This window comes from Arachis duranensis, chromosome 2 (assembly GCF_000817695.3).
Source record: "Arachis duranensis cultivar V14167 chromosome 2, aradu.V14167.gnm2.J7QH, whole genome shotgun sequence".
In the NCBI taxonomy this organism is placed as follows: domain Eukaryota; kingdom Viridiplantae; phylum Streptophyta; class Magnoliopsida; order Fabales; family Fabaceae; genus Arachis; species Arachis duranensis.
This window is the reverse complement of record NC_029773.3, coordinates 87,398,528-87,412,704: the sequence shown is the minus strand read 5'-3', so window position 1 is coordinate 87,412,704 and position 14,177 is coordinate 87,398,528. Positions and strand designations below refer to the sequence as shown.

At 37.3% G+C, this 14,177-nt stretch overlaps 1 protein-coding gene and 1 long non-coding RNA gene across 2 annotated transcripts; one reads left to right on the top strand and one right to left on the bottom strand.

Moving 5' to 3' along the window:
* The first annotated feature begins 8,144 nt into the window (after positions 1-8,144).
* Positions 8,145-9,378, top strand: LOC110278033 (uncharacterized). The gene is made up of 3 exons (XR_008005997.1): positions 8,145-8,664; positions 8,801-8,948; positions 9,147-9,378. It is a non-coding gene; the product is annotated as an uncharacterized LOC110278033 (long non-coding RNA).
* Positions 9,379-9,561: 183 nt separating this feature from the next.
* LOC107475577 (pentatricopeptide repeat-containing protein At4g04370) lies at positions 9,562-12,450 on the bottom strand. Its single transcript, XM_016095241.3, has 2 exons — positions 9,828-12,450; positions 9,562-9,734 (listed from the first exon to the last, which is right to left on the bottom strand). The coding sequence occupies exon 1, from the start codon at positions 12,343-12,345 to the stop codon at positions 10,051-10,053; it is 2,295 nt and encodes a 764-aa protein (XP_015950727.1). The 5' UTR covers positions 12,346-12,450; the 3' UTR covers positions 9,562-9,734; positions 9,828-10,050.
* Positions 12,451-14,177: the final 1,727 nt, after the last annotated feature.

The window sequence follows — 14,177 nt, the reverse complement described above, 5'->3', positions numbered from 1 at the left end:
TCTTTGAGTATTTCGGAGACGTCATTTCATTCGACACCACCTACAATACAAACAGGTAAAAAACTGCCCCTGTTTATGATGCTAAATTAATTTATTTTTACGAATCCGCAGCAGAGGTGTATATTGGCTGTTTCATTGGGTGTATACGAAGCATTTTTTGGGTTGTACCTAATGATTTTGCATTCTGGACTATGGTAATTTGTTTCAGGTATAATTTGGTCTGTGGTTCTTTTGTCGGGGTGAATCACCACGGTCAGTCAACACTTCTCAGATGCTCTTTGATGAAGAACGAAGAAATTGAATCATTCAAATGGTTATTTCAATGCTGGCTTCGTTGCATGGGAGGAAACGCTCTGAAAGGGTTTCTCACCGATCAGTGCGCATCAATGAAAAGGGCTTTAGAGGCCTGTATGCCAACAACAGTTCACCGTTGGTGTATTTGGCACATCATGAAGAAGATTCCAAGCAAATTAAACGGGTATAAGGGACATGCCGATATTGAACAAGAAATGAGCGAAGTTGTTTGGAACTCTCATAGCAAAGACTCATTCGATAGGAATTGGAATGATTTTCTGCTGAATTTTGGTCTTGCAGACAACAAGTGGCTTTCAGGTAATGTCTTTTTAAAATCTGCAGCAGAGGTGTAAATTGCATGTTCCCTCGGGTGTATTTATAGTCTGTGTTTGGGTGTATTATGCAGATCTGTACGAAGACCGTCACATATGGGTTCCTATCTATCTGGATCACCACTTCTGGGCAGGGATGAGAAGCACACAGAGGAGCGAGAGCATGCATTCATTTTTTAACAAGTATATAACCCGGAACAGCTCGCTTATTCAGTTCGTCAAACAATACAATAATTGCCTCGGAAGCAGGGAGCAAGCAGAGAGAGAATCAGATGCTGCAGATTTTCATATGGTCATACCGTGTGCAACCAAATCCTCCATTGAAGCTCAGTTTCAAGATGCGTACACTCATGCAAAGTTTAGGAAAGTCCAAGCGCAATTCAGAGGAAAGGCGAATTGCATCACCAGATTAAAGAATTCCGCTCTAGGCTATTCAGTATACGAAGTCGGAGAACAAGTTTCCAGCTCAATATTCAACAAGTTCGTGGTTACTTACGACTCGGTTGCAGCCGAGGTAAAATGCCAATGCTTATTATTCGAGTCAAGAGGGATACTGTGCCGTCACGCACTAAGCGTGTTAAGCTTCGAACAAGTAAGCCAAGTGTCACCTAGATATATACTGGAACGATGGAGCAAGAAGGTAAAGAGGCGACACACACACATCAAGAGCAGCCACGATGAGCCACTGATGGAGCCAAGAAGCAAGAGGTTCGACCAATTGGTTTTTCGTTCGCAAAATATTTGCGAATTTGCATCCGAATCGGAGGAGCTGACTGCAATTCTGCACCGTGCGTACGATAACGTCATGGCCGAGATGGAATCATTAAAAGCCAAAAGGAAGGGGATATCTTCTTTATCCCACGAAGACGCCAACTTGGAATCCGTTAATGAGCTTCAAAGCCCGCCAAGGATTCGAACAAGAGGACGTCCAAAAAATAGGCTAGGTTCAAAGTTGGACAAACAGATTGCAAATACCACAAAGAGAAGAAGACGAAAGTTTTAAGCGAGGTAAAAGTAATGTTCTTTAAATTTGTGGCGATTGAGTTTATTTTTGTCGTTAATAGTTTAGCTAATGTGTGAGTGTTATATTCAGATAAACCTGTTTGATGCTGCATCAGCGGTGCATTCAAATTCCAGCCAATATCAAGGACACGTTATGAATTATCAGTTCAGGGTACCAGCAGCAGGGCATAACTCTTTGGGTGTATAGTTTTAGAGAATATGGGTGTAAAAGCAATGTTCTTTTGGGTGTATTTTTGTTCATTCACAATTTACATATAGATACATATATAGATACATATAGAACAAAAGCTGTAAAAATTCGCAGGTTATGGGTGTATATTTGATTTGATGTTTTTCTTCATATTTTAGTACATGTAATTTATACATTTTGAATACAGCACAGACAGTTTGGGTGTATATTTTATGCAATCTTGGGTGTATTATTAGACTTGCGTTGGGTGTAACAGTTTATAATCTGCGTTTATATATGCCTTGATTTTTTCCTTCATATTTTACCACCTGTAATACAGCTTTTGAATACAGCTCAGACAGTTTAACAGCACAGATAATTTAACTATGGAAAAAAATATACATGGAATAGAAGTTGTTGATAAATGGCAAATATTTACAACATTTGTTCAATTTACAAACTACCCAACAGTTGGATTACGCAGTTTCTATATCAGTAGAATTTATCTGACAAAACGGACTCAATAACACAGAGGATGGCTTCGACAGCCTTATAGCATTACTCTCTCTAATTGCCTGATCTCTTTCTTTATTCATCTCACTCAATAGTATCCGCGAAGCATACTCCACTCTATAGTGGTCCACCTCCTCCTACAATTAAAAAGTATATTCTGTTTAAACAACAATATTAATTCAGTAAAGTAGTATAGAGTTATATAGTTCTAAAGACAGTTACCTATGGCCAATTATCCTATTCATACTTCCCCTTTTTAATGTTTTCCAGCTCAATTAACTCAAGCCACTTCATTACGTAGATAGCGCAGTCATAGCTGAAAACGAAGAAAATAAATTACAAATCTCATTTACGAAAGTTTAATGTTCAGAGTCACAAATTTATACCTTATTTTTTGGCCTGATATTTTAACATATGATGTTTTAATTTCCTTCTCCTTCTCGCCTTTCTTCAGAGGTTCCCCGCCGGCATATGTTATCAATTTTGAAAATACATATCCCTTAAATACCAAAACAAATCAGTAATACACCCGATTGAATGCACAAGATACACCCAACTGAATGGACAATATACACCCAACACAACTAACGAAATAGACCTATCTATTAAAGTAATGAAGACAGAGGCAACTTACAGTGAATTTATCAAGCTGCTTTCTCTCTTCGCTTGGAGCTTTTTTATGTAGCGGGTCAAGTATATGACATCTCCGCTTCGATGTATCTATTAGCCATAACCACCAATGGCCCGAGTAGCAAACTGGTGCAAAAATCTGAAAGATTGCCACATTTCAACAGTGTGTTATTTTATTTCGCATATAAGTAAAGAAGGATACTAACAAATTTAGCAAATGAAAACTTACATATGGATGCGAAGTTAATTTTTTTGCATCTTTGAAGGGACTAAAACTCGGGTAGTTTTCCACCTTGAATTCTTTATTTGTTTTCGGTGATATGAATTCCCCGTTTGGGTGATCCGAAAGGGCCATGTTCTACAACAATTGCGAAACAAGAAATGAAATACTGAAAATACACCCAAGTGAATACTTTAAATACACCCAAATGACTACACAACTTACACGCAATCTAACGTAAAAAATACACCCAAGTCAATACAGAAAATACACCCAAAGTTTGTAGAAGTAACACTTACCACAATATCGGGGGGGAGACAGTATATTTGTTCTTGAAACTTTTTTTCATTTTTCTGGTTGAGGATCAGACAGATGGCAGATACAATCTAGAAATATATGCCGAAATCAATTTTACATTAATAAACATTGCAGTTGACTTTGGTGTAAAAACATTAATGTTATTCTAATATTACCTCAGATTCTATATAACTTTCTGCCTGGAGGGATGCAATGTGCATTCTAATCAAAATGTATTTATGTTGGGCAATCAGAGTGCACATGTGCTCATACTCGTTAGTATTGCCACCGGCGTCTGTCTTCAGTCGCGTCCCCCAGATGTAGCACTTTTGTTTCATATCATCCGTAATCTGATTTATTCCCTCAAGAGTTTCAAACTTCCCAGAACTTTCTCCCCCAGTCTCCCTTTGAATTTGTGGACTTTCGTTTTTTCCCTTCGCCGCACTGCTTGCTAATTTTTGGACCAAATTGTCTAATTGTTCCAGCAAATTTGCAGTTTCTGGAGATTTTGCGCTTTCTATCTCCTGCGTTGACGCCCCCTCCTGGCTTGAATCAGTCAAGCCAAGGCTGAATGATGGCACTGGATCTGTTTTAAGAACATAGGATGCTGTCCGTGCCATCATCATAAGGGCAGCAACGTCTTTTGCGGCTGGATGACTGCGTCATCATGTATAACGTATTATAAGAATAAGAATATACGGATGATAAGAAAAGATTGATTTTAGTTTGATGAACTTACATTTTAGTTGGAGTTGGGGGAAGCGTGGGTGTGGTTTCTTGAAGTTGTTGGGGGGGTTCAGGAGTGCTGCACAGTTATAAAAAATTAATCATGGCGTAAAAAAACAAATCAGGAACAATATACACCCAAACTGTTACCAACTATACACCCAAACTTTAACCCAATATACACCCAATACTATTTCTTACGTTTCTGTAGTTCCTTCTATCTGAGGCAGAGGGGTTGGTTCAAAATCTGACTCAGGTGTTTCTTGAAGTTCTGGCACAGTGGTTGTTTGGGATGGCGGCACAAAAATTTGAATCGGGACTCTAAACAAGAAGAAAAATGAAAAGTTAACAATGCCTTTGAAAATAATAAGGTTATAAGGTTGAAATATTCTTGAAAAACTCACATTGCAAGCGCATCCGACGGTGTCTGTTCCCTCACAACCATCATATTCGAATCAACCGGACTCAACCTAAAATACACCCAAAGAAAGTCAATAAATACACCCGAACAACTCAAAAAGAAGACAGGCTTTGTTTTTTGGGAATTTACATACTTGCAGTTTTTGTTTTTTTTTCCTGCCTTTTTTTCTTGAATAAAATAATAAAGGACTTTTTTTTCTAAAAAAAATATATACAGAATTAGAAGTAGAAGGTAATAGAAGAACAAAAGTAACGGTTATTTGAAAGAGAAATTACATGCTCTCTGACGGCTGGTATACACTACTCTGTTCTGTGCGTCCTTGAGAGGAAGGATCATCACTTCCCAAGTTCACAGCCGGTATTCTAAACAGATTTCATGTTATTCAGACAAAATAAGAGACAGGTATTAAATACACCCAAATGAATGAACAAGATACAACGAACTGAATGGACAATATACACCCAAGACAACAAACAAAATATCCCAACTTAATAAACAACATACACCCAACTTAATCAGCAAAATACACCCAAATGGTTCCACAAAATACACCCAAACCATGATAACAAGATTTTATTAAATAAAGCTTCTTACGTTTCAGAGGAGACATAGCGACCTTCTGTCGATCGCAGGTCAACTTAGTTCTCCCTGCGAAACAAGAAAAAATTATTAGGAAAGAAAACACACCAAAATCTGAAATAGACAGCCCAACAAGACATACCCCTCTGCAGCAGATTTATCAACGTTTTCCCTTAGCAATTCATCTAGTTCTTCACTTGATATTTCATATCTCTCACTACATTCATAAAACAAGATTTTAACAAAAATAATTACGATGATAGACGGTAATATAGCTTACGAGGTACTGTACCCATCAAAGTATTGATCTTCTTCAGGAGGTGAATCCTCCATAACAAATTTTTTCTTTTTTGGTTGTGTTCTGGGTGGAAAAAAAAGAGTACCAATCAGAAATAAAAAATTAATTTTATCACAGAATATTATCCAAAGAAGTGCTTACTTTTTTGGTGTTGTTTTTATCTTTTTCTTTTTCTTTTCCTTCTCCACCGGTGATGATTCTTCGCTCCTATAAGTTAATAATAGACATTTCAGTTAATACACGAAATCTTTATAATGAAGCCAAAAGAAAGGAGTAATAATTTCAGGGCATTACTCATCACTTGATTCAGATTCAGATTCTGAATCAGAATCTGACTCCTATTGACTCTTCTTTCTTTTTCTGGAGTCCATTCTGGAAGACAAACAATCATTATTTAGAACATACTAAAAATACACCCAAATGAATGCACAAGATACACCCAACTGAATATACAATATACACCCAACGCAGCAAACGAGACACACCCAGCTTAATAAACTACATACACCCAACGTGATCAACAAAATACACCCAACTCGAAAAAGAAACTACACCCAAGTATGGTATATACTTTTTCCCCTTTTTGCTGGGGTGTTTTCTTCTTGAATCTTCTGAGTCTTCTTGAGTCTCAGACTCAGAGGTAGAAGTGTCACTGTCAGTAGTTGCTTTTGTCTCAGAAGACGATGTTGATCTCGCCTTCCTTTTTTTGTTTTTTTTTTATTTCTTATTTTTTTTCTTTTTTTCTTTTTTTTCATTTTTTCTCTTGTCTCCGCCATCTTCACAATCCCCTAAAACATCAGATATTTTATCTAGCAGCATTCAGGTAAATAAAATACAACCAACATATTATGTTTACTTACCAAAATTTCTTCCCTTTCTGCAGTCATTCTTTCCACCAACTGCTCCTTAGTCCAGTTGGCAATCCAGGACTTTGGTGGTCTTTCAGCCCTCTTCTTGCCTTTGTTTTTTGAAAGATGAAAGTAAATTATCATCAGGGCGAAGAGGCAGCCATCAATTGCCTTCTTCTTTTTCTCCTTGTAGTCTGTGATGCCCTTGACCATGAAGGTCAAAACATGCCCGCCCCAGTTTCTCTCCGATATGCCGTCCATCTTAAAAATTGGGGCCAGGTGCACAGGCGATATTTTGTTTATCGTCGTTGGCAAAAGGAACGCCATCTGTATATAGAGGATGAATATCCTCTTGAACATCAGGCGTTCCTCTTCGTTGCCAACGCCGATTTCCATCATTTCATCGGTAAGACTTTTGAGGGTCTTACCCTGGAATCTTCTAAAAATTATTTTGTCATCATTAGAAAGTTTCTTATACTCAACTTTCTCAGGAAATAGATCTCCTAGAAAAAGGAAGACAACAAAGTATCAAAGTCGGTTCAAATACACCCAAGCATCAACTTAAATACACCCAGCATCAACTTAATATACACCTGTAATTTTGAGCTAGTTACGTGTTGCGTTGATGCCAAGCGCATGACCTGTTGTTTTTGGTGTTATTTGGAAAGTACCATATCCTGTCTTCAGTCTGTTCTCCCCAAGTTTGAAGTTGTTTGCCAGCTCCCTTAACAGTTGGTGATCCACCCTTAGTGGTGGGATGTGCATCAACCCACCAAATCCTAGATCCCTCACAATCGCCTTCTTCTCCTCGGTCATGTTTCTGAACTTATCACTTAGAAGATGTGTGACACACTTAAGGTCTTTTGTTTGGTTTCTTGTTGCCATTTTCTCTGAAACGAAAAATACACCCAAAGATATCAGTAAGATACACCCATATATATGAGTAAGATACACCCATTGATAACAGTAAGATACACCCATATATATGAGTCAGATATACCCATTAATAACAGTAAGATACACCCATTAATAACAGTAAGATACACCCATAGATATGATTCAGATACATCCATATATATATCAGTCAAATATCACTCAAACATGCTTCAATATCAAGCAACATTACAATGTCAAGCAGTATACACCCCCCAATATACGGAATATACCCCCAAAAATCATTACCAGAAGATCTAGAACAACAAGAATAACAGGAGAACTTAGAACAACAACGTAGAAGAACAGTGTAACAAAGAAGCAAGAATAACAGTAAACCCTAGAACAACGACGTAGAAGAAAAGTAAAACCTAGTTCGTAATGAACTTACCTTGAGTATTGTTGCTTTGTTTTCTCTTCAGATTGTTGATGGAGAGTTTGATGGTGTTTTGATGGAGGTTTCGAAGGTTAGCGACGACTTGTATGTTTTGAACTTCGATTTTCGCTCGAAAATGGAAGCGTTGCCTTGTTTTCGAATCGTTTTGAGAAGTGGAAGAAGTAGAAGAGTCTCCCATTACTCGTAGGATACGTAACCGTTTGAGTTTTGAGCGCGTGAATGTGACGCTCCGTGTAATGCCTCTTCATGCGCGTGAGTTGTATTTGGACTGGGCCAACTTGTAAGCTTGTATGTGTAGCAGGCCCGAATTTAGAAATACAACTGTTGGTAAACATAATATTCTTTGCTTCTTTTAAACTGAGTTCAATACTCTATACTATAAAGGCATACTTCTATTCTAATTATATCAAATAATTGCAGGCCGAAGTTATTATTTTAAATTTCACCCCATTGTCTCTCTTTCCCCCCTTTAATTTGGTATTTGATCACAGAATATAGTCAGATGAGTTACTTTCACAACCCTAGATGAGTTACTTTCACAACCCTGGAACAGCTGTAGAATATCTATGATATGGTTCCTGTATACTTTTTTCTCAAACGCTCAAATAACCTAATATTTGCAAAAGCCCCATATACAAACCATTTGATTCATGTGTCAGAATTAATACACGATTGACATTTTTTTGTGGGATTTTATGTTTTTACTTATTTGTTTAATGTGTTAAAAGATCCTTGTAAAAATCAGTGACCTCTGTGGACTTGATCAAACTATGGAGCATACTGTGCTTCTAGTTTTTTTTATACTGATAACATTGTCGTGATTTGAGTACTCATATTATAGGGTTTTGTTTTTTGTTCTTTTTTTCCCTTTCTTTTTCCTATCAATATAAATGATCGTTAACTATGGTTTTGGCATAAGTGCAGAAACTTCAGAAGCAGTACAACTGTATTCCAGATGAACACTATGATCAGACACTGCTTGCAGTAAGATACTAAGATTCTTCCATCACTATTTAGCTTTGCTATTTGTGGTCAAGGTTTTCTACTTTTTTCCCCCCATTAAAGTGAAATACATGATTTGCACTGATGTTCTTTCTTCTTCCCTGTGTTTTCTTTGTAGATGCATGGTCTTGAAGGTCAACTTGAACGTAGAACGTTGACCAATAGCCTGTGGATCCAGTCTACAACAAAGATGGAGAATAAAGGCTGGCATCCTATTACTTTCAGCTATGTAAATGCTAGCCCTCAAAGGATAAAAGGAAATGAAGGTTATCTTCTGATACCTTATATTATACCTGTGCATAGATTTAGCTGCATAATTGGTGGATAATTGAGAACTACTTGTGCAGAGATTTTATTTCTTTTTGTCAATAGTTCTATCAATTATCATAGTCTGCAAAATTCTGCTCAATCACTGACCTACTTTCACATATACTTGGTACCTCAAATGGGATTGGTATACACAGAATAGCATACACCACACAAGGATTTTGAAGGCCCTAGTAACAACATATTCCTAGGTAGCTGTGGCTGAATCAGTTAATTTGGATGTAACAATCTAATAGGACCATATTTTATTTGTGTTTAGCTAATTACGTATCTATCACGTGTAGTACAGTTATCAGTTACATAAAGTGATAATTACAGTATAAAGAGAAGCATTTTTCTTTTTATATTTTCGGTATTGGAGAAGCGTTATTCTCAAAAGCTCATGTCAGTTCCACAGTGAGTGATGGGGGTGACAGTGTATTAGTAGTTCATAATTCTATCTTTGAAGCAGAAATCAATTGAAGAAAAAGTCATTGATTCAAGAGAAAGTTGAATAGGTGAACAATAATTACGTATCTACTTAGTGTAATAGGTGAACAATAATTACGTATCTACTTAGTGTGATTAATAACAGCTATATTTGCATGTGTGTTTAGCTATGGTCATGGTGTGTATCACATTGCATAAGTGACTTTGTATGGCATTATTATCTGATAGCTGCAGCTTTTTCTACAAGTAGTAGTAATAGAGGGAGAAGAACTGACCTAAAATGGAGTTATTCAATCCTGCATAAGAAAACAAACACTTAAGCAACCACCATTCATGCATAACTGCATAAGAAACAATATTTGAAAGGCATAAAAACAAGAGGTAAGTACCATCAGGGAGAGAAAGAAGAGGTTCAAAAGAGCAATCGCAGTGGCAAGGGGGGCAAGAAGAGACGGCAGAGAGGGACTCGTTGAGATGCCAATAGAGTGGTCTGCCGCCAATGTAACCAATGAGACAGAATCCAACTGTCGACATCAACACCATGAACGCTCTCCGCTGCTCCTGTTCATCCTTTCTTTCTCTTTCGTTTGTTCATTTTAGACAATGTTAGTATTATATACACAATGAACGTTCCTCCATTTTGATCATTTGCTTCCTCAAAATTTTGAGTGTAAACACTATTTCTTGAAATTGGGGGTGTGAGTTGTGATCTGTGAAAAATGTAGTTATGTCCCCATATATGTCAATGAAACTCCAGCCAGGAATTTTCCTCAATCCAAGAGATCTCATATGATTCCATACCTCACCCACTTCTTCCCACTTGTTTATCCAAGCATAGCAATGTGCAAGTTGTACATAATGCCCTGCATTCATAGGCCTCAGCATGAGAATGTCATTGGCAATTGCATCACCAAGTTCCTTATTACCATGTGCTCGACATGCATCAAGGATTATGCCTAAAACATCTAGATGAGGCTCTAAGAATACTTTTCGGTACAGGTTATACGCCTCCTCGACCCTTCCTGCTCGACTGAGGAGATCAACCACACAAGCATGGTGTTCAAGATTGGGTGCAATTCCAAAATCTCTACTCATCGATTTGTATATGCTCAATCCTTGGTCTACAAGTTTATTATGACTACAACAAGATAGAACCGACAAGAAAATCACATGGTTTGGTTTAATCCCAGTTTTCAGGAACTCTGAGTATAACCTAAATGCAGTTTCTCCTTTGCCATGATAGCCGTACCCTGCAATTATCGCACTCCATGACACCAAGTCCTGATATGGCATCCGGTTGAAACACCTTTGGGCGGCATCCAAATCGCCACATTTCCAGTACATGTCTACCAAAGAAGTGTCCACTAAGATGCACGACTGAAGGATGTTTCTTACAACATAGCTGTGTATCCATCTTCCCAAGTGAAGTTGTCCAGTTGACGCGCAGCCTTGGAGGAGGGAGACAATGGTTATTGAATCAGGATTTTGATGATCACTCCTCATTTCATTGAAAAGCAACAATGCCTTACATACATAGCCATTTTGTGCATATCCACTAACTATTGCGTTCCAAGAAACCAAATCCCTTTTGCGCATCCTATCAAATATAATTGAACTCTGGTCCAAGTGACCACACTTTGCATACATGGTAACAAGAGAGTTTTGAGCGGCACTATCCAATGACAATTCTTGCCTCATTATGTAACCATGAACAGATGCCCCCAAATGAATAGACCCAAGTTGACCACATGCTGTAATTACACTGGCCATAGTAGCACTAGATGCCTTCACTCCGAGATTCAACATTTGGCGGAACACACACACTGCCTTATTAGCAGAATCATTCTGCACAAGGCCTGATATCATGGCTGTCCACAAAACTACATCCCTATCCAAACTCCTCTCAAACATTCTGAAAGCAGTGTCAACGTTCCCACCTTTCAAGTACGCCACAATCAGTGATGTTTCAATATGTGCATCCAAGTGAAAACCACCTCTCAAAATCTGGCCATGAACTAGCATTCCTAATTTCAACTCCCCCCTTGATGCGACCACAGATAGCACTGACCCAAAAGTCTGCCGATCAGGCGCTAACCCTTCCACCCTCATTGTCTTAAAAAGCAGCAGAACCTCAGTCAGATCCCCAATCTGGACATAGGCTGATATCAACGAATTCCAAGAAACTAAATCTCTTTGCTCCATGTAATCAAACAACTTCCTAGAATCCTCTATGCTTCCACATTTCCCATACACATTCAATAGAGAATTTGACAAGGTCATATCAACCATAAACCCATGCAAAACCGCACAGCCATGCAAACACTGCACTTGAGCAATTTCTGAAATTCCAGATAGCAAGCTTAGCAATGTAACACTAGTGGGCTGAATTTCTTGGCAACACATCTCACCAAATAAGGAAAAAGCCTCAAGAACACGGCCACCATGGGAATAGCAGCCAATCATGGTAGTCCAAGGGACAACGTTTCTCTGAGGCATAAAGTCGAACACTTTGCGAGCAACATCAGGGAACCCGAATTTGACATAGAAAGTGATCAAAGAAGAAGCTATGTAAGAATCAAGGGAGAAGCCAAGAAGAACGATGCGTTGGTGGAGGAGGAGGCCAAGGGAAAAGAGGTTGAGGGATGAACATGCTTTGAGGAGGGCGGGGAAGGTGAAGGGATCAGAAGGAACTTGGGAATGGAGCATAGAGGCATAGGTGAGGAGGATTTGGTGGTCGTAACCTTGGGAGGAAAGGTAGTTGATGTGGCCATTGAATGAGTGGGTGTTGGTGGCTGAAGGTGGTGGTGGTGGTGGTGGTAACAGTATCAGCCACCGGATTTTGACTGTTCTATAGGCAGTGAACTTCAGCAGCAACGAGTAGGGAATCTTTGGTTTGAATGCATACATCAGTATAACCCATTACAGATCATTGCTGCTTGTGCTCTCACTATATGAATTGTCTCACAAATGAGTTATTTGAGCAGGGCAAAATGAGTTTCAGAAAAGATATTTGAAAAAAAAAATTACATGAACCAACTTGTAATCTACACATCAAATAACCAAGTTGGGTTGGTCTAGTGGTTAGCTCACTAGTCCGCTTAAGTAAGTGTCGGGGGTTCGAATCCCGCCTTGTGCATGCAGCAACCCATTGGCCAGCGGCAAACTCTTAAATGGAGATGGAGCTCAGTACCGCAGCGGATTAGTCCTTGGCCTGCCGGGCACGGGGATACCGTGGGAAACCAAAAAAAAAAATCTACACATCAAATCAACGTACATATTTGAAAGGCATTTACTCAAAGTTGATAGAGACTAAAATGTACATATTTCAAAGTAGATAGGGACTGATTTGGGTTTTTAGATTTCTTAGGGGGTGGAAAGTCCATTGAACGAATGATTAGGGATCAGAAAAGATATTCAAGTCCCTCTGAAGGACCTATTTGTCCTTATATATTTTGGATAGAAGAACTTAAATGTCTCGCATTTTAGGTGAAGGGCGTTTTTATATTTTTAATTAGTCAAAGACTTATGTTGTCTTTAAATTAAAAAGTCATGGACTTATTTATTTTTTTCTCTAAAAAAGAATAATTCTAACTTTTTAACATTCTTTTTAACAAAATAATTTTATTAATTACTTGAGCAAGCAAAAACTTTATCAATGTAAATTAGTTCGACCAAGATTGCGAAAATCAAATCGATCGAGTAATTGGTTCAATGATTCAACCAGGATCGAACCGTAATTGAACTAGTTTGATTAAATATATAATAAAATTATTAAAAACTTAATAGACAATTTTAAATATTCAAATTTATTTATTTTTAAGTTAATAAAATTTAAATTTTTATAATTTTATATAATAATTTGTTCATATTTTATCATTACAAATTCATAAAATAAAAAATTTTTAATTAACTTCTAAGTTTTAATCAAGTAATCAGCAACAATACTCATCACATCAGCAAAAAAAATTTAGAACGAAAAATTTCAACAATAACTTCTAATAATTAAGTAACGAGCAACAATGAAAAACATATTCTTACATAAAACACAAACGATCGGTAACAAAGAATTCAGAATCACAACAAATTTTAACAAAGACTTCTAATTAAGTATCCAACAACAAAAATTCAAAAATAGAAAATTCATCATCCAAAGCAAGAGAATCCAAAAATCATAGTTGTCAAAATCGAACCAGTAATTAAATCGATCAGATTAATAGGTCATTGGTTCAACTGGTAGATCACTGGTTGAATCGGTTGACTCGTTTTCACGTAAATGAAAAAAATAGTCAATAGAATCTAAATAAACATGGACAAATAATAACAGTATAAGCACAATTGACTATGAATAAATTGTATTAAGAACAATCAGAAACGCATATTCACTTGAATATCCAACTATCTACTAACAACAGGTTTCTTACCAGCTTCTTGGACCATCAACTTAAAAAGTTGTGAATAACAAAATTGCATAAAAGGAACATAAAAAGGAAAAAAACAAATCAACATCTACCTCCTTTCCAAGTTGACAAAGAGAATTATCTGTCATTTTGTCATTGATAAATAACTGGGTTGTTTGTCTTGAAAAGTCCCAAATTTGCATCTGCACAATCAACACCAGCAAATTATACATAACTAAGGTAACATGGAAGTCCATGCACAACATCAATCAGCAGATTTCAATCATAAATAATAATAATAATAATAATAATAATAATAATAATAATTCACAGCTTATCCAA

Coding starts and splice junctions, on each gene's coding strand:
- LOC107475577 (XM_016095241.3), bottom strand. CDS start 12,345: ATGTATGCATTCAAACCAAAGATTCCCTACTCGTTGCTGCTGAAGTTC.